Source organism: Neomonachus schauinslandi, chromosome 2 (genome assembly GCF_002201575.2).
Source record: "Neomonachus schauinslandi chromosome 2, ASM220157v2, whole genome shotgun sequence".
Classification (NCBI taxonomy): Eukaryota; Metazoa; Chordata; class Mammalia; order Carnivora; family Phocidae; genus Neomonachus; species Neomonachus schauinslandi.
This window is the reverse complement of record NC_058404.1, coordinates 20,592,730-20,613,828: the sequence shown is the minus strand read 5'-3', so window position 1 is coordinate 20,613,828 and position 21,099 is coordinate 20,592,730. Positions and strand designations below refer to the sequence as shown.

Sequence of the window (21,099 nt, the reverse complement as noted above, 5' to 3'; positions counted from 1 at the left end):
TATATATAAACAAAATGATGATTATGGTGATGATAATAAAGATAGCTAATATTTTGGGGCCTTCCCATATGCTAGTAATTTTTTCCACTCATTCTCTTATTTAATCAAAAATCCCTCCAACGAGTTCAGTAGACCTCAGTTTCACCTGGGCTCCACCACTTGGAGCTGTCAGAATTTTGGTGATTTATTTAACCTTTCGTTTCTAAAATGGAACAAATGCGGGATCAATCTCTTCAGGATAGTTGGGAGAATTAAGAAAATCACAACAAATAAAATGCTTAACTTCTGCCTTCTACAAAATAAATACTACTTGAAAGAAAATCCCTGCAAGGTAGGCAATATTATTCCCTCCCCTCATTTTATAGATGGGGCAACTGAGACTCAGAAAGGTTAAGAAACTTGCCCAAGATTGTAGAGCTATCGAGTGGTAGAATTAGAAGGGAGCCTAGAGCACTCTGTGCTGTGGATTCCCACAGCACTTTGTATTCTTACAAAACAGAATTTATTTACATCACATTCTATTTCTCAGTCCTTCACTAAAATATTAGCCCTTCAAGGGCAGGGACTATGTTTTTGTTACCTAAGTAATTACCAACGTTAGACACACAGAATGCACTAAAAAATATATGATAGTGTCAAAGATCATCGCAATGAGACTGAATCTGAATAGTCTCAGGAAGAGTTTTATTTACCTGAATTATGTATTGAGATAGGATTCTTTTACTTGCTTTTTTGAATAATATCTGTTGGTGACTGAGAACAATTTGCTTTGGAACCTAAATGTCCATTATTCATTCTACTCTTATTTTGCTTAAAACAAAGTCACCTTACAAACTTTCTAAAAATAGAATACTCTTGCACTCAAGTAAAATTGAAGGTGTTTTAACTTTTCAGGGAGTCACACTAAAGGCCTTAAAAGTCATGGATCACTTTTTTTTCCCCAGTGTGTTAGGAGTGTTAAAAAGGAAATAGGCCCCAAATGGAGTCATGTGTGCTAAACCCCACATTAGCCAACTAAGGTTTAATACCTAACCTAACTGCAGTTTCAACACCCCAGTAATATAACCTTTAACTAGTCACCCTGAAATGACTTGGTCATCAGTAGGTCAGTAATCCATCTGGCAGGGCTTTCCTTTCCACTTAGGAAGACAACCTTACCAGAAACAATGCATTCTTTGCTAATAATTTCCTTTTTCCAGCTCTTCCTGCTTTTAAAAACATTCTTTCTACAGCTCTAAGGATCTCCTTTCTCTTTGCTGGATGGAATGCTGCTCAATTCATGAATTGTCGAATAAAGCCAATTAGATCTCAGGATTCACTGTTGATTTTTTTTTTTTTTTTTAACCAAGAGAGAACCTGTCAATTTACCATCCCTGATAGAGCCACCGCGGAGATGGGAGCATAAATCAAAAGAGAATTCAGAGACTAGTTTTAAGAGAAAATTTCCCTATACTAGATTTTGATTAAAATCATCTGGTTCTTCCAAGCAAAAAGTAGGACATTAATCCAAGGTGGTGTTCATTATTAACATTTAGGATTCTCCCACTGACTACCTATATGATTAATTGGTTTAGCCAATTAACTTCCCGTGATTAATCTCCACCGTGTAAAATCAGGACTAGACCGTAAAGGCCCTTCTGTTTCCATCTCTTCGTAACCCGGATGTGGGTGGGCAAGAACCAGAGGAGCGACTTAGGTCTTTCTCCCCTCCCTCCGGCAGGACCTGGAGCTGACAGCCACACAGTAAACTCGAACGAGAGTCTCCTCAGTTTTTCCAGCTAAGGAGGAGGCTCAATCTTACTTCCGGAGCCACCAGCTCGCAGAGCAGCGCCGCGATGTTCACAGCATGCCGGGATTTGTAGTTAACCCTCTCGTGGCCGACGCGCGGAGCTTATAAACCAGGGTCGAATTGGCATTCTGGGATATGTAGTCTCTGGTTGGTCGTTCGTGTAAGCGGCGCCAGGCTGAAGGGCCCGAGGTGACACCACAGACTCCGGCGGTCACATGACTCCAGCCTAGAGCGTTGATCGCACTGCGGCTCCCGCCCCGGCGAGTTCTCGCCCCCGCGCGGCCGTTGCCGAGGAGACGGCGCAGTCTCTCGGCGCGTTGCCCCCTCTGCAGTCCCCCCGCCCCTCTTCTCCCACCACAATGAGATTCTAAGATGGCGGTGGTTGCGGCGGTTGGCGCTAAGGTAGAGAAGGCGGCCATTGGGCCCTAGGCAGCCAGGGAACTTGTGGGCGCTCGCTGCTGCGGTCTCTAAGGGAGGACCGCTGCCGGTGGCGGGTCGTAGGGCCTGACCGCTACTCCACCGTTGGCAGGAGCGGCTGCTTCGTTTACAGGTAATGCTGCGCGTCCCCAGCCCTTGGCAACCGAGGGCAGCGCGGCGCAGGGGCGGGAGAGCAACGTCTCTGGGACGCTTGACCCTGTCGGGCTTGGCCTCGGGCCCACGCTTCTCCGTGGGCTTCTGGGTCTTCTTGCTGCCAGCTTCAGGTCCCCTAGGCAGACAGCCCGCCCCTTACCTCGGGCCGAACGACGCGATCTCCGGGTGAGCATCCAGGGACGCGTTAGCGACTGCAGAACCCTCTTGTTGCCTCCCCGCCCCTCTCATTTTCTGGCCCGGAGGGGGAGGCCGCCCTGCGTCTCGGGTGCTCCAGGGGAATGTGCCTTGCGAGTGGAGGAAGCGGAGCGGGGGCTGTGGTTTGGTCGCCAGGGACAGGGCTGTAGTTCTCCATAGCAAGGGGCCTTAGTGGCCTTAGTGTACGTGACTGCGCCCGCTCCCACCCCCCCTCCCAAATTCCATTCTGTGGGGCTCTCGATGCCCAGAATTTTGGGTGGAGAAGGCCAGGTGAGGAGCGACAGGACTTTTGCGTTGGGCTGCGAGCGGCGGATTTTGCTGTCTCGGGTATTCTTAGAGCAGAAAGGCGGGGTGTGTGTGTGTGTGTGTGTGAGGCGTTCCTGACTTTGGCGAAGAGGTGGCTTATACTTGCGAGAGGAATGATAATTTAACAGCTCTTCCCTCCCCCCTCCCATTGCTCCCCTTCTCCATGTCCTACTGCTGTAGGTCCTGTAAGAAAGGGCCTAAGACGGGGAAAACTAAATGCCAAGTGGGATTCGGGAAACACTGCTTGCTTTGCAGAAGCTGGTGTTTGGGGATTGGATAGTAGGCCCTGCTAGGGAGGCGGGTCATCCAAACTTTTCATCCTGCGGCCCACTCCTGAAGATCTCACCTTGTTCGATTTTTTTTTCTTTTTTTCTTCTTTTTTGACCGGTTTGAGGTTTGCGTCTTGTGCCCTATGAGTAACGTATTTTGGCGGTGGAAGAAGCGGGCTTTCTGGGCTCCCCTATCACCCCCGCCCCATAACTGCTTTCCAGACTCCGCCTTCTGGTATTCTCTGGTTACTGGAGTGGGTGTTGCAGAGCTTCGGGTGCACCTGCTCTTTTCTTTGCCTCTTACCTTATTGGTGAGAGTCCTGGAAACCATTACAATACTGAGTTTTTGAACTGAAGGTAAACCTTGTGTGTATATAGTGACAAGGTTACTAAAATTTTTTAAGTAGCTAGCTTTCAAGTAAATCTGTTTTTTAATCATTGAATATACAAAGTTCTTGGATAGTTTGAGTGGCAGAAAGTTAATGACAATATGAGGAGTAAACTTTGGCATGGATCTTTACGTGGTAATTAGGGTTAACGATTTTTTTTTTTTTTAAAGATTTTATTTATTTTGACGGAGAGAGACACAGCGAGAGAGGGAACACAAGCAGGCGGAGTGGGAGAGGGAGAGGGAGAAGCAGGCTTCCCGCGGAGCAGGGAGCCCGATGCGGGGCTCGATCCCAGGACCCTGGGATCATGACCTGAGCCGAAGGCAGACGCTTAACGATTTTTATTACCTACCAAAGTAGCTATATTAACTGATCGATCACGTTGTGGTTTGGTAGAATCTTACAAGTTTGGAGGATTTAAACATTTAAGTATATCACATTGTTTTCCAAAAGGATTAAAGTAACCAGTCTAAAATATTGATAAGTTGGATGTTTCCTTTTTTGTTCATTTTTCTAAACATTTTAAGTTATATATATATAGTATTTGTTATTTATACTTCATAGTGTAAGTAAAGAATTCACTAAAGTGATTTTTTTTTTTTTAAATCACAAGCAGGCAACAGCTTTGAAGTGTGAAGCAGGGAAGGCGCCATTTCTGAGCTGTAAAATTAGTTTTTAAACAGGTAATTTGTCATTATATATGTTATTGTTCTTTCTGGGGGTTTTGTTTTCTGGCTTTTGGTTTTTATTTTTTTTTTTAAGATTTTATTTATTTATTTGACAGAGAGAGTACAAGAAGGGGGAGCGGCAGGCAGAGGGAGAGGGAGAAGCAGGTTCCCCACTGAGCAAGGAGCCCAATGTGGGGCTCCATCCTAGGACCCTGGGATCATGACCTGAGCCCAAGGCAGACGCTTAACAGACTGAGCCACCCAGGTGCCCCATGTTATTGTTCTTTGTATCATAGTTGGAAGACTTTATAACGTTATAGAGACTGCTATCAGCATAGCAGTGCATGGTTGAGGGCCCACTGTATTTAGTAAACAGACCTTCTGGGTTTGCTGCCCTGTGTGCCTTGCTTTTTGGCATGTCACTTTGGTCTGCTTTCATACTTTTGCTAGAAAAGAGCCATGTCATTCCTAATTATTAAATACTAGAATAATTTAAACAATGCCTTTGAAATGTTTTTTTTGTCACAGAATTTCTTCAGCCCATTTGAGTTTGAATTTGTCCTATAACAGCTTCTGGATATGCCTCTCTTTCCAAATCTATTTAATTTTAAGTCATTTCCTACAACTTTTCTATTAATTGATTTTGCAAAATTTTTATTCACAAATTTCTCTTCTTTTTGAGCTTGTTACATATACTGTTGACTGAAGTTATGCTTTTTTTCTTTTAGGTGTCTGAAGTTAAACATTAGTTTTTATGCACAGTGCATTGTCAAATGCTGGTTATGTACAGTTGCTCTCTGACCAGCAAAAAAAGTCAAGGAAAGTTTATTGGGGAAAAGTTAAATAATTATTTGCTAAGGGACAATTTAGAAATTAAATGACTAAAGGATGAGGATCAGAAGAAATTTTTGTTAAAAAGTGTTTTAGAAATAATTGCTTTTTTAGGAAGAGTGTCAGAGTCTGAATTTAATTCCACTGTTAAAATTTTAAGACAACCTATTTTCAGAATATAGTCTAATATGTCCTCGCTTTCCAGGAAAGCAGATAGGTCCTTAGTTCCTTTATGAACTAAGCCATCTGTCATGAGAAAATACAGATTGGCAGTTGATTGATATCTTTATTATACTTTTTAGTATGTTTTTAAGTTGGAAGACGAATAGGACAAGAAAAATCGAATCAGGGAATGTCAAATGTGAGTGTGTAGTAGAGTTCTTAACACTAGAGTGATGTAGCTGGCATTTAGTAAAATAAAAAGAACCATAAAACCAGTTATAAAGTAATTTTCTTTTTAACACGTTAGGAAGGATGGATGAGATGGAATAAAAATATAGGGCAATTATGTTAACTCACCTTAGAAGACTTTGATTTTCTCATGAGAGGATTTGGCCATTTGTAAAGGAGACAAGTGTATTTGACACTTGGGAAAAATAGAAAGCATTTGGAATAATCGCACTAAGGAATTCATTTAGAAGCCAGCAGAGTGCCTAGCAATACATTCATCTTACAGATTTAATTGAGTGCCTACAGTGGGTGACTTAATGACTGTAAAGTACTGGAGATATGGAGGTGAGCAAAACAGACAAGGTGCCTTATCTCATGGAGCAAACCTGTGTTTTGAAAGTGTGTAATTATGTGTGTACAGTATAATATACCTTAATAGTGAACATAGCTAATGATATTTTATAATTATTTCCCTGCTCTTTGACAGTTTGTGAGTAGATGCAAAGAGAGCAGGTAGTAGGGTTTATCCAGAATTGAATTGGTAGAATGGGCAAGTAGGTGAGGAAGTCAAGGCTGATTGTAAGGCATTTTTGGAATGACTTACTTGGGTTTGTGTTTGGGGTTGAGTAAGGAAGCAAGGGATTAATGGATTCCTGGAAAGAAGAATGACCAAGGGACTGGAAGTTTGCAGTAGGGTCAAGAGCAGGTTCAGCAGGAATGACGAAGTGAGAGAAGTAGGAAGCAGGGACTTATGATCAGAAGAAGGGATTTCAGAACTTCGGGATCTTGAACAAATTACCAGTCCAGAGTGAAACAGTATTGGAATAGAGAAGATGAGAGGGATGTTGGATCTCAATTCACAGTCTCAGAAAAATCAGGAAAGTAGGGAATGATGTGGAGGGTGAAACCGTGAGACAGTTATTACCAAGAAAAGTGCAAGACTGTCTTGGGGAGGACAATAGGAAGTGGTGCCCATGGTAGGGAGAGTGATATTTTTGATGACTAATTTGTTCAGAAGAGGAAGGTTAATAAGCATTAGTTAAATAAGAATGGTCTATAAATGTGATCCTTGCCTCATGAATCTGGGTGGACTGAGCCACCCAGGCGCCCCTATCCCCCCCAATGTCTTAACAGTTTTTGTTTTTTTAATTAGAAGAGGGTATTTACAGAGATACCTTACGTTCTAAAAAATTAATTGAAATTTTTAGAAAGTCTCAAATTGAAAGTGCTATGGAAAAGATCCTATGTGTTTTTTTTTGTTTTTTTTTTTTAAGGTACTTGACCATCTTAAGCACAGAGAAGAAATTGAGAAGTTCCTCAAATGACACTGGCTAAACAACACATAAAACCAAATACTTATGCATTTTCTTCTCAGTTTCCATTAAAAGTGTTTAGTACATTTGGACACTGTATGAAGACTTTCAAAACAGTGTACCAGGTATTTTTATAGTTAGTAAAAGAAATGCCCTAAGTAAAGCAACCTTTAGAAAACTTGTACAGGTATTTAAGTACCACCTTTGGTTATTTTGTGACTCTAAGTAAATATTTAGAAAAAAACTGTACTTCCTACATACTTTTATTATGATGAGTAATTTCTAAAACCTTCATTTACAGTTGTCAAGATGGTATTTCCAGAGGTGGTTAGGAGTAATTTAATGCCGTTTCAGAGATAATATCTGACTTTAAAGATTCTAGAAAAATAGTGTTTTTTCTTAACTTGACTAGTTTTTTCTTTATATTCTTATTTCGAAAATTAACCTTGGGTCAATCATAGGTATTTCTGTGGTAATAGGAAAGTATATGTATATAACTATATGTACATATTTATATATATATAAATACTTTTCTATGGTAAGGATCCTATGACAGGATTTTCTTCAAAAAGATCAGTCACAGAAAGTTTATAAATTGCCATAGTACTTTTGCATTTTGTATCTTTGCGAGATAAGGGAGCCAGATAGGGCTGTCAGAAATAGCTAAGTGAAACTTCTAATTAGTTTCAACTTAGTTTAGTAGGTCATAGCATGGGTAGAAGTGCTTGGTTAAAGTAGAAGAATTTTACTTCTATCCCTGTTCTTCCCATATCATCATCTATGACTTGTGCTGTTTGTTTTCCAGTGGCTTCAGCTTTTCCATTTTATTGTTTTTCTACTAAACCTGCCTGGCAAAATCCCGCACCTTGGATGGATTCAGTGGAGTATTCTACCAGGGCTGATGAGCACTGCTGGGAAAAAAAATTCACATTGCAGATTAGTGATATCTGTGAATATTCTCTGCTCTCACCTGAGTCCTTAGTGCTGCCCACAGTCATTCTCCTTTACTTTTCTCACATCTCTCAGACACTGCTGTCTCACCCTCACATTTAAGGATCAATCCTTTCTACTTCACATCACTTACAGACTCCCTCAGCTTCCTACCAACAGATCTAACTAGCTTCCATCTGCTTCCATCCTTCCCTCCTTTCCCTTTGTTCAAAGAGAGAGGTGTTCCTCTGTCTAAAGCCCATCATTTTTCTTTTTGAAGATTTTATTTATTTATTTGACAGAGAGAGACACAGTGCGAGAGAGGGAACGCAAGCAGGGGGAGTGGGAGAGGGAGAAGCAGGCTTTCCCGCTGAGCAGGGAGCCCGATGGAGGGCTCTATCCCAGGACCCTGGGATCATGACCTGAGCCAAAGGCAGACGCTTAATGACTGAGCCACCCAGGCGCCCCAAGTCCATCATTTTTCTTAACACCCTGGGTCCCAGTTGCTACTGCTTTTTCAGAGACCACACACTATCTCCTTTCTTTTCTGCATCTTCAAGATCTTCCTTTACTAGCTCTTGGCCAGCAAATTTTAAACATGCTTTTAACAAAACTTTCCTCATGCCCATCTCTGTCTGCTTCCCTTCATAGACTAATTCCTTGAAAAAATTACCTACTGACTTCTTTTATTTTTGCTTCTTCCTATCAATAAACTCATTACAGTTATGGGATTGACCCTCCCCAGCCTGCTGTAATTGCTCGTACCAAGGTCATCAGTAACCTCTTTGTTGCTATATCCAAGTGGACACTTCCTTAGTACTTTTTTTTTTATGTGACAGAGTAACATCTGGCATTCTTACTGATCTCTTCCTTCTTTATACACCTTCGCTTTTTCTAGCACATACTCCTGGTTTCCCTCCTGTCTTTTTCTACCTTCTTCAGTGTTCTTTTCCTGTCTCTTAAATGTTCCTCCAGGCTCAGTCTTACTCTCTTCCTCTTCTCCCAATGCCTTCTGTGCCACTTCAAGTACTTTTCTGAGCAGATGACTTACAAATCTCCAGCCTAGATTTCACCTCAAACCCAGCATTGCTAAAACTGAATTAGTCATATTCTCTCAACAAAAATCTGTTTCTTTTCCAGTCACTGTGAATGTATCACCCTACACCCCATTGTTCAAGCTCAAAACCTAGGACTCATCCTTGAACAGCTTTCTCACTGCCATATCATAGTAGTCACCAAGTCCTATTGATTCTGCCATTGGAAGCCTACTTGAATTGGTCTTCTTGTCACATACCTAGTATTTTATTATTAGAAGTCTTTCCATATAATAGTTTAAAATAATAATAATAAAAACTATATGAATAATAACAATGTGTCTACAGAACAAAATTTGGAAGGCAGGCACCTATTTCTAAAGGTGACTTGGAGGTGGTTAGAGAGGTTGGCATGAAGGAGAGGAAAATACTTGCCTGTATTTTCTACATTTTATGGGGGGAGATTTTTACCCTCTTAGATAAATCAGCTGTTACTATTTTGAGAATTGATCTACATTGAATTATTTCTTTAGCTTCGTAGTAATACTTGTATAGGAGTGTGCCTTTTAAACACATTTGATATCATTATTAAGTTACTAAATATTCTGTCCTCATATGGGTGTTTATCTCATCACAATGTAACTATAGACAAAGTTGTTTATTCTGTAAATTCAATAGACTTTATATAGTAAGTGGTCTTTAAAAAGACTTTTTTTAAAGATTTGACCTATTTTTCCCAAACTAATTTTAATAGTTTTTAAATTGTTTTAAAAACTTACCTTAATAGTGTTCAAAGTCATATAGCCTATAAATAGGTTCTTAGAAGAAGTTCTTCATTTTAGGAGGAATTTATCATAATATAAACATAAAATATAAAACATTATCTCTCCAAATATATTTTTAATTTATTTTAAAGTAAATTTTATTACTCTACTAATAGAAAGCATAGTATATACTATTTTAGGAAAAAATGGCATATAAGAGTTTCTATTTGAATACCTTAATAACTTCCCACTCTAAGTTATGTTTTACAGTTAGCTTCTAGTACTTTTGAAGATGGTATTGCCTCTATTGCATATGTAGTTTTTGGAGTGCCTGTTCCTTAATATTATAAATTATATTGGTACATCTAGGAAATAGCAGGTGCAAAATGATTCATCTAAACGTCATCTCAGCTCATTGGACATGCCTCTCTGTGGGTATCAATTATTTTGTAAAGTTCTTAAATATATTTCTAGTGTAAAAAACAATGCAAAGTATTGCTAAAAATATATGAGAAGATGGGAAAAAGTATCACATTCCTACCCCCCACAACCAACAGTTGCTTTCATGCAAGCATTTTAGTATATATTCTTAGTTTTTTAAAATCTACATGCAATTTTACATATTGCTTTTTTTCCTCTTTTATACTCTATGATATAAACACAGGCAATATTGTTCAGCCTTCATAATTATATATGTTTTGAAGGGTACTGTTTCCTAATAGCATCCAGCCTGTGGTTTAACATTTAGTTTGTTTTCAATTTATCACAATTATAGCATAATAAACTATTTCCTGCATTATAGTTTCCCCCTGCCCCCTATTTAAGTTTGTTTTCTTATATTAGCTCTGGAGAGATAGAATTACTGGGTCAAAACTCCATTTTAGTTCTTGATACAGTATTGCCAAAATGCTTTCCGGAAAGGTTATGCCAGTTTATGCTCTCACCATAGTGACTGAGAGTTCCAGTTTCCCTTTGCTGTCATCAGGATTAGGAAATACGTGTAATATAGCAAATTTAATAGTCCCTTGTTTTAATTTGCAGCTGAACTTTATTGTTAATATTTTTATCATTTTATGCTTACTGACTTCTTTTTAAATTGCCCGTTTCTACTTACTTTTCTTGGGTTTGGGTTTTTTTTTTTAGTGTTTTTATTTTTCTTGTTTTTCCCCATAAATTCTTTATAAAGATATTGACTGTATACTTCATATTTCTTTCAGATTTTCCCTCTGATTTATCATTTACTATTACTATTATTTTTTCTCCATAAACTTGGGATGTACTTTTATGTGAATAAAATCTGTTAAACTTTTTCCCTTTTATTTCTGCATTCCATATTTGTAAGATCTCGATTTTTAAAGCCCATCCTGTTTTCTTGTCTGTCTGTTGTTTGATTTTTTTAATCTTCCTGATCTATTTTTAATCTACTTACTATCTTGGTGTTATGGTATAAGGCAGCCTTTTTCAATTGGGAGAGAATTAAGCTCTAAGGCATCTATTGTTTACTGTGAATTAATTTCTCTTCTGTGTCTGGAATGGTACTGGGTATGTACCATCCTTGGGAGAATTGAAAAAAATTGTTACTCATCATTTTTCTGTGTTCTGTATTTGAGATGAAGGATTCTAGTTGAGAAGTGCTGTTAAATCTCTAAATCTTTTTCAAAATTATTAGCAAATTGTCCCATCAAGTGAATAATCCTGTATCATCCTACATCATAGTATTTTTATGAGGATTAAATGATAGAATGCTTATAAAATATTTAGCATGGTGCTTGGCATATAGTAAACAAAATAGATGTTAGCTGTGATTAATTTTCTTCATTACATTTTTCTAATTGGGTATATTTCAGGATTTTGTGGGGGGGGAGGGGGGCTAATACTAATTTAATCATATAAGTACTAAATATGATTGAATATCTCTTGGGACTAGTTTTCTACTCTCCCAACCTCTATTGCTACTTCTGCTTTTACTTTTCAGATACTAAATTTTTTGTACTGACTTGTTTTGTCAGATTCTAAGAAGAGTCCCACTGGGAATTCATTAAGTCTATATTTAGGAAAAAAAATGGTGTGTTTATAAAATTTGTCTTCCCATCAGGGAAGGTAGTTTATTTTTCTACTTAGTAAATTTTCTCTTACAAATTTTCTCTTACAATTTTCTCTTACATTGTTTTATAGTTTACTGGTGCTGCTTTATTTAGGGCAAAATTTACATTATTCCTAGATGTTTTCTTTTTTTGTCACTATTTTAAGTGGCATCATTTTTCTCCAGTATATTTTCTGTGTGGTTGTTGGTGATATTTTGAAGTTCTCAATGTTTTTTAATGCATATTTTTAAGAATACCACCTTTTGTCTTCTCAGTGTTAATATTTCTGTTTCATGTTTTTCCATTTTGTAGAACTTTAAAAACAATGCTAAATAACTGATATGTGACATTCTTGTTTTGATCTTTATTTATTTATTTATTTTTTTGATCTTTATTTGGGATGTCCTTCATTTCTTATTTTAATATTGTTGACTATTGATTTAAAGTATATACTTCTTTCAACTCCTTAGAAAATTATTAAAGTAATATGTGCTCATTGAAAAAAAAAACCAAATAGTATAATAGTAAATACAACTGTAAGGAAGTGTATTTGTACTTTTTAAGATTTTTTTCAAACTAAGGGTTGAATTTTATCACCATTTTTTTGAGATGATAAAATTTAACCTCTTTGGAATTTATTAATAGATTATTCTAATAGATATTCTAGCATTCACACATCTGAGATAATTCCTACTTTGTCGTGGATGATAATGCTTTTAATTTTTTGCTCTAGTGAATGGGATAACTTGGATATGTATTCCTTTTTGACATTTTTAGCTGAATGACCTTGGAGAAATTATCTAACTTCTTTGAATGTTAGTGTTATTTGTAAAATCAGAAACCAATATAACCCTACTGTCTAATGGCTTTCTCTGCCCCTTGAATTCTAGATAAAGTTAATCTGCCCATCTCTTTCGCTCAGTCCTTCTCCAACTTGCGCAGTTCCACACCTAGTGGAAAGCCAGAGTCCTCCACAAGGTTATGTAGAAATCTCATTTTCTGCTGATCATCTCTGCTTCTGAACATCTGCTTCTACCATTGCTCTTTCTTTTCTCTTCTCTTTGACCCAGGTATGAAATTCAGTACCTTCCTGGATATTCACAAAATCCTTAGTTCTTTTTTTTAGTGGGGAGAATTTGCGACTTTGGTAGATTAGTCAAGATTTAAGGAAAACTGTGAGGTAGCAGCAGTGTAATTTAAAGTAAAGCAATAGGCATCACTCTTCTTAAATGTTTTAGGCCACTGTATTCTTGGCTTTTATTGCCCATTCACCGACCAAGGCCTGCTTCTCTCTCTGCCTTCTCTTTATCTTGCTTACCACTACATTCCTGTTAAAACCAAACTTTTCTCCATGCAGAGCAGTTCTGCGCTCCTTGGAACTTTGACACAAAACAAATTCCCAGGTCTTTGGGAACATTAGGTTTTTTTCCTAAGAGCAGTTTTGGTTCTAGCCATTAATAACTTTTTACTACCTCATTGCTCTACCTTTTAGGACTGTGTTCAACTAATTAAATAAAATAGCCTGAAAGCATGCAGGCCAGTACACACAGTAGATATTTTAAAGTTTTCCTTCCCTTTCCCATCACTCCAGCTACTTAACTCATGTTAATCATAATATGTGTATGGCAGCTAAATCAATTTGTCTATGATGTGTGGTTGACACTACCTCTTTTTATTTCATAAAATCAACTTTTTTGAGATTCTTTTATGTCACTAAGCTTCTTGGAATGATTTAAAGATTAAGAGTTTGTTTTTATGTGTTAAAAATGTTAGTTTCCACTTGTTTTGCAGAAAATTAAGTAAAGCCAGGATGGCCACAGGAGGAGGTCCTTTTGAAGAAGGTGTGAATGATCAGGATTTACCAAACTGGAGCAATGACGGTGTTGATGACCGACTCAACAATATGGTATGATAACTTTTTATTGATGGTGTATCCATTAACTACTAATGATAAAATGAAACTTTCCCCTGACTTAGTCAAATCAAACTCATGAGACTCTTTGTAAACACATTTTTTTCTTGCTAGCCAAGACATTAAATGACCCTGGGCTATTTGTTATATTAGTTGAAGACATTTATTTTTGCAGGTAACAGATATCAACGTGAGTTAGTTTAAGCCAAAAAGGAGATTTATTATAAGTATATAAAGATGTTTTATGGAAAATAAGTTAAACAAATTAAAATACTGTAGCTGGGTTTTAGGAAGGGACTAGAAAAAGGAACCAGAAAATTGTCAAGAATTGCTTTTTCACTGCCCTCACTCTTTGCTTCTGAGTGCCTTTGCTTAACACAACTTTCTTTTCGCAGACCAGCTTTCTCTCTTCTCTGGTTCATGTGGTGTACTATGGCTGACCCTTCATTCTAAAGTTTTCAGTTATCGCTACAATTATATCCTGACTAGTTATCTTTTAGTTCCAATTTAAAACTCTAAAGTATGATTATCCCAATTTGGATTAGATATGCATCTCTTTTCCAATCATCTGTGGCCAGGAAGGGGTAGGGTAAGTAGAACAACAGGTTGGCAAGAAAACCCACACATGGATGGGGGTGGAGGGACAGTTTGTAGAGAAGGGAGTTGTGTTATAAATGAGAATATCCCAAAAGGTTTTACTGTAGTAAAACTAAATGATTCTTCCAATATGAATAAGGTAGGAATTTATAGACCTTTTTGTTGAATGATTTAGGTGATGTGGGTATAACTCAGTAAATAAGAATGTTTTCCCATTAAAACATGAAACGTTTTTGTTATTTCATATAAGGTCTTATTATGTAATACATTATTGCCTGTGCAAAGTAAGTATAGTTATGTTTATTTCTTACTATATGCTAGGCACTGTGCTAGATGTTTTATGAATATTATTTTTAATTATGTTTTAAAGGTGACACTATTTTAGAGTTTAGGAAACTGAGACTATGGGAAGTTAAGTAAATTGCCTAGGGTCACAGTGAGCATTTCTTCAGATAACAATAATTACTTTAGAATCCAGGTTGATTCTGAATCTGTCTTATACACACTGATTTTAAAGGAGGCCAGTAAAGGTATCTATAATTTATTTCACTCTCCAATTTATAAATAGTAGGGAACCATTTTTAAAAATGCTTTTGAAAATATTCAGACTGACTCTAGGGTTGGAGTTTGGCATTTATGTTTGTTAAAGAATGATAAGAAAGTAATCTATTTTCTGAAGGACTGTCTATGAAATTTAGGCTGGGTGAAATGGCAGGGGGGACACATTAGTAACAGTAAGTAATTGTCTCTAAGGCTATATGTTTACGTGAAAAATGTCTTGTCATTTTTAACTTTAAGACTGAAAATTTTTAAGCATATCAAATTACTTTCCTGGTTTGATAGAGGCCAGATTAATTTTTGCCTTTACTTTTTTAAAGGATTGGGGTGGCCAACAGAAGAAAGCAAATAAATCATCAGAAAAGAATAAGAAAAAGTTTGGTGTAGAAAGTGATAAAAGGGTAACTAATGATATTTCTCCGGAGTCCTCACCAGGAGTTGGAAGGCGAAGAACAAAGACTCCACATTCGTTTCCACATAGTAGATACGTGACTCAGATGTCTGTTCCAGAGCAGGCCGAATTAGAGAAACTTAAACAGCGCATAAACTTCAGTGATTTAGATCAGGTTTGTGAATTACTTTCAAAAATCAAGTTAGAACTATGGGAAATACTTGGAATGGATTAAATAATTTGTCTTAAGAATAAAAAGTGAGCTCTTTATTTCCTTTTTCTTAGTTTCTGTGTATATGGAAAGAATTTTAATTAGTGGCAGTGGTATTATGTTCTGTGGAGGGCAAAAAAAACTGTTTCTAGACTTGCTAAGGTCAAGTCTTCTGTGACTTTATTACTAATACTCTATGACTAATGTAAATCATTTCATCCTGGAACTAAATTTTACATGTTAGTAACTGAATAAGATTGCTGTTAAGCAAAAGGGCAGATCCAGTGTAGAATATTTATCATTGGCTAAGTGTGGGATGTTCTGGATTACTCAAGTTTAAAATAGAATTGTGGTTGGTATTATAATCACTGAAATAAAATTTGGAACTAAAAGTAAATGGAAATGATAATGAACTCTTAACAAATGTTTTATTGTCACATCTGTGCTTTAGAGACATAAACAGTTTACCAAATATGCATAAAGGTATGTTCAAGTCTGATATGATGGTGCTGGTGATCACATCATTTAGTCATCTGTTTATAATTACTGAGCATTTATTATATACCAGGCACTGAGCTGAGCACTTTTTCAGGCAGTGTTTCATCTAGACACATCCTAATGCTGATGTTTATATTAATTAAGATCTACTCATTGGGTCCAAAGCCCATACAAAATCGGTGAACAAGTATGATTAGCAATGTGAGTTATAAATAGGGTTGTAGTCCTAGTACTTCATTTAGACTGATCTTGCTCATATTCATCAGTTGAATTGTGTCTGACAAAATGAGGAATAGGACGAGTTGATCACATTTTGATATTTTAGTAAAAGACTTTTTATAGATTTGAATCTTTTGAATCTTATGGATAGAGCTGTTTATGTATACTTCCTGAATCAATATCTGATGGTAAAACTGATTAAGAACATTGGAATTTTTTTTTTTAATTATTGAAAAATTAATGTTTGTGGGATTTGGTTTCTTTTCCATATGTAGAGAAGCATTGGAAGTGATTCTCAAGGTAGAGCAACAGCTGCTAACAACAAACGTCAGCTTAGTGAAAACCGAAAGCCCTTCAACTTTTTGCCTATGCAGATTAATACGAACAAGAGCAAAGATGCTGCTCTAAGTCCTCCAAAGAGAGAAATGATTGGATCAGCACAATGTAAAGAGTTGTTTGCCTCTGCTTTAAGTAATGACCTTTTGCAAAACTGTCAAGTCTCTGAAGAAGATGGAAGAGGAGAGCCTGCAATGGAGAGCAGCCAGGTGAAAAATGTTTGTTTTCCTCTTTGCTTTCATGAGCTTCAAAGTAGAATATTAAGATTAAGAAAGTTTTATTGGATTATGCACATAGGATTTTTAGCTAAGTACTTCTGGACACGCCTCCTCATTCTCTCAGATTTATTCAGTATCATGTAAATTTCTCTTTACCCAAAATGATTGTAGAAATGGCGTATTACAAATTAAGGCTTCTGTTTACCTGCCAAAGGCTCTGTACCAATTTTTTAGTAAAGAGGAGTTTGAAACAATGTGATTAGTAGATTGTAAGAATTTTTTTAAATGGTTATATAATTCTCTTGAAAAGTACCTTCAAAAGTATAATACTTTTACTTAGAAGGAAATAGTATGTAAGCATTAAAAAAATTTACATAAATTGTAGTTTAAAGGCATGCAGTTCTGTAAGTGAAATTTTTTGGGTAATGTAAATTAAAACTAATTTTGAAATTTTTAAATTCATAGTAATTGGAGTTGTTAGTATTGTCAGTTAAGTTTTGGTTAAATTCTAAATTTGATTCAGATCTTTTGCACGTAAAACGATAAACCTAGACTATACGTGAAATAAAAAATATGTAGAAGTGTTGCTGTGGAATGCATTAGGCTTAGTTTTACATACTGTTTATTTTCATGTTTTTTTTTTTTTCCCCCCAAATGTTTTTCATGCAGATTGTAAGCAGGCTAGTTCAGATTCGTGATTATATTACTAAAGCTAGTTCCATGCGGGAAGATCTTGTAGAGAAAAATGAAAGATCTGCTAATGTTGAGCGCCTTACTCATCTAATAGATCACCTTAAAGAACAAGAAAAGTCATATATGAAATTTCTCCAAAAAATCCTTGTAAGTTTTGGACCTTTTCAGTAATGTGTTGAGTTATTTTTGTGGTATATTAGTGTACATATACTGATGACATTCTGATTCCACCCCAGAGGAGTTAATATATTTTCAAAAAATCGTGCCATCCATTATAACATTTTATTGCCCTTTTTAATAGTTGTATGATTTATACCACTAAAATATTTCAGGCTAGAGAAAATGAGGAGGAGGATGTTCGGACTATAGATTCAGCTGTGGGATCTGGTTCTGTAGCTGAGAGCACATCGCTAAACATAGATGTGCAGTCTGAGGCTTCAGATACCACGGTAAGCGGCTTTTTGGTAATTAAAAGTGCTGGAAATGAAGATTTAAACTTTTCCCCCATTTTTCAAGATGATATTTTTTATAGGCATTCCTTAATGAAAAGTATATTTCAGGGAAGAAACCCTCAAATTGTTAATGCTGTATATATTGTTTTAAAACATGGAAGTATGGAAGTTTTACTTACTAACATTGAACACTTTCATGGTTGATTTAAAAATCTAATTTGTGATGTGCTTGCAGAAACAGTTTTTCTGTTGGTTTCATTAGGCACAGCTTTACTCATTTTAAGAAGCATTAGGAAAGTTAAAATTCATCATGAGTATAAGAGCTAGGAGTACAAAAATATCATTACTACAAGTATATTGTCTCTTGGCAAGTTCTTTTGCTGTTGAGGATTCATTTGAAGGCTACTAGGATTTTTTATACCTCGGGCTAGCTTTGAACTGTAGCAAAACCAGATGACTGAAACATCGAGATGAAATTGGGACAGGGTATTATTTACATTATGATTTATTTGTGGTGAGAAAAATAAAATTTCTAACTCTGCAAAATGAAATTTATTAAAATACTATCTTTTGGAAAAATAATCAGGAATTTACAGAACTTTGAGGAAAGCTTTGTAAAATAAACAGTTCATAGAAGGTAGTGTGCTTCAAAACTAGTATGCTTTTAAGCATTTTTATTATAACAGGTGCACCTATAACCATGCATTAATAAACTTGAAAACCTGTTACCAGTAAAGCTTTTCTTATGAAATGATAACCATGTATGTCCATCTTTTGTTTCTGAGATACGTTCCAAAATACCATTCAGCATGAGAAATTTGAGGGTTTGTTTCCGTTTAGTGTTGACCTGTGTAGTTTCTTACCTGCCTCCTTTCTCTTCCCTGCCCTTCCTAATTTGAAGAGGAAATTTGAATTTTTGTTCTACATTATTTTCACCAGGAGATAGATATTCAGAGGGCCTGATCCAAACAACTGTTGAAAATAGATTCTTTTGTGGAGAAATTGTTTTTCTGTTTACAGTGGTGCTGGGAATAATTTTTTTCCTCACATTTCATTCCAGCAGAAATGGAGGAATTGGGGAATGTGGGTAAAGGAATTCTGTTGGGGAGGGGTGGGAAATGGTATAGTTGGTTATTTTGATTTATATATTAGCATATATAGTGTTCACTGTGATGAGAATTTTTTTGATAACATAAAATGACATAATGAAAATTGATATTAATAACAGCAGAATAAATGTTAAAATGTGCTCCAGTTGTATAGTTTGGAAATTGCCTGGGATATGATATGATACTTGATTATAGTAAGCATTAGTCTAGTCTTACAGAAATCTAAAAGTCTTAAGTTTATTGCCACTTGGGGGAGGGTGGATTGATTTTTAAAGAGATGAACTGGTAAATTTTTTGTATTTATTCACAAGGCTGGCTTGTATGTTAAACAGGAGTTTGTATTAAGAAATTAATATGCTACACTATTTAATAAAGGAGGCATCTTTTAGTCTGAGAATTCGGCCGTGCATTGAGGACAAACTAGGGAATTCAGCTTCACAAGAACAGGTTTCAGACATTGACGTTACCACAAGTCCAAAAGGGAAAGGTGACAGACCTCCTCAGAATGACAGGGAACTGAGGCCTAATAGGAAATGTAGCCGAAAACGTGGATTTCCCTCAAAGGTATATTTCACAATATTAATTTGGGAAGTCTCTAAATGAGCGCCTCTTTGGTTCACATTTCCTCTTCTTTATCTGCCTTTCTGTTGTTGCTATTGCTCTTAAATATATAAGCTATTAACACGGCTAATTATACTGTAATTTGCCTTAGTAAAATGCTATCCCTTAGTGTTTTTATTTTTCTCTGCTTCCTGATACTCCTCCTGGTGGATTATATGTGGCAGCTGTAGTTAATTTGCATTAACAAAGGACTTAATCCATTTTCTTTCTTTGCCATTGAGAACTCAAAATAGAAATTCTTAAACCTTAACCATTAGTTGCCTTTTGTTTCTTGATATTTGTATTCGTGTATGAACGTGGTACTTTTAAGTTTTGTCTTAATTCTTGCAGTTATTCATTAAAGAGAAAGAAAATGGAGTAAGCTATTAGCTTTCCTGTCTTTCTAAGAATGAAGTATTTTTATAGTGCCTTTTTTCCTTTTTTTTCTTTTGTGGTTTTTATTTTGATTCTTGTTGGAAACCCCTTCCATTCTTTTTTTTTTTTTTAGAAAAATACTTAAGCAAAAAAGTTAACTTGTTTGGTAATGTTTCTGCTGGTTTTTTCCCCCCAGTGTTTGCTCTGAATTTTCCATGATTTGCATAAAGGCACTCAGGAAAGGTTTAAAGACAGCTCTTTGTGTAGTTACACTTAAAAGAAGTTTCAATAAAAGCATTTATAAGAAAGTGCTCATACCCATTTGCAAGAGTAAAATACTATTTTAATAAGTATCGATTAGACTAATTTCTTATGTTTTATTAGCTTATATTAATATACTAGGGTCTTTATTTGGTTATGCACTTTTTTTTTTCTTTTTGCTGCTTAAAAATGACAACCTCTAAGCATTTTGGCAGGTTTTTTTTTTTTTTTTGGCTCCCCTAAGAATTTGAGGATACAGTTTGAAATCAACTAAGATGATCTCACTATGAAGTATTAAGCAAAAGGTGCCCAACACAACAGAATAGTAAATTAAAAAGCTGATTATTTTTAAAATGAGTAGCATTGGAGAAAAAGTGTGAGACACAGTAAATATCCTTTGGAACTTACTGTTCCCTTTAAGTTTTCTGAACAGTGACAAACAGTAAAATCTGCCAGCTTTTCTTTTTTTCCTAAGGTGATACATTTACTTTTAAAAAACATTTTTCTGTTTTTCATTTTCCTTGAATAATAGCCTTATAAGTGAATATTACTCTCTATTGAACTTTCTTCTTGGAGTTTATTCCAATTGATTCTCTTTAATCTTTTGATTTTTAGGGCCATCCTAGGGTAGTTCTATCAGTGCTCTATTCATAATATTTTATTAGAAAAAACTCCTCATTCTCACCAACTGACTTTATTTTTCCTCTGCTATGCAGAATTGTGTTCTCCCTACCTCACCTTCATTCCCTACTTAACATCTTTTCAAGATGTCATATTCTGTTAGGAGAGTAGGAAAAAAGTTGAGATTCAGAGCTTAAAGCAGCCTTGTGAGTGGTAGCTTGATAGGAAATGGTTGGTATTTTCCAGCTGCTTACAAGGACAGAATCCATTTTATGGAATATTTTATAGACATGATGACACTTTGCATAGTTTTTAAAAAAGAAGCCTTCCACAAGTACCTGTGCCCTCATTATTTTCCCATACTCCTCTTTCCCGCACATTCACTTGTGGCTTTTAGAGACTTTATTAAGCTTTTTAAAATATTATCTACTCTTTTTTTTGCTATTATTTTCATCATTTCTAGTTATTTCATGGGGGCTAACTTTGTCTCCCAAA

General features: G+C 36.2%; 1 protein-coding gene across 3 annotated transcripts in view; it reads left to right on the top strand.

The window, feature by feature from the left end:
• The first annotated feature begins 2,156 nt into the window (after positions 1 to 2,156).
• Positions 2,157 to 21,099, top strand: part of PCM1 (pericentriolar material 1) — an 80,403-nt gene continuing 61,460 nt past the window's right edge. For 2 of the 3 annotated variants that reach the window (XM_021694209.2, XM_021694206.2), the window contains exons 1-2: positions 16,398 to 16,484; positions 17,163 to 17,333. In XM_021694209.2, the coding sequence (XP_021549884.2) occupies positions 16,470 to 16,484; positions 17,163 to 17,333 (186 nt within the window). In that variant the 5' untranslated portion in view covers positions 16,398 to 16,469. Of the gene's footprint in view, positions 2,340 to 4,155; positions 4,223 to 13,344; positions 13,460 to 14,940; positions 15,187 to 16,214; positions 16,485 to 17,162; positions 17,334 to 17,518; positions 17,636 to 21,099 lie in introns of those variants that run through there. The other variant, XM_044912825.1, reaches the window with a different exon arrangement.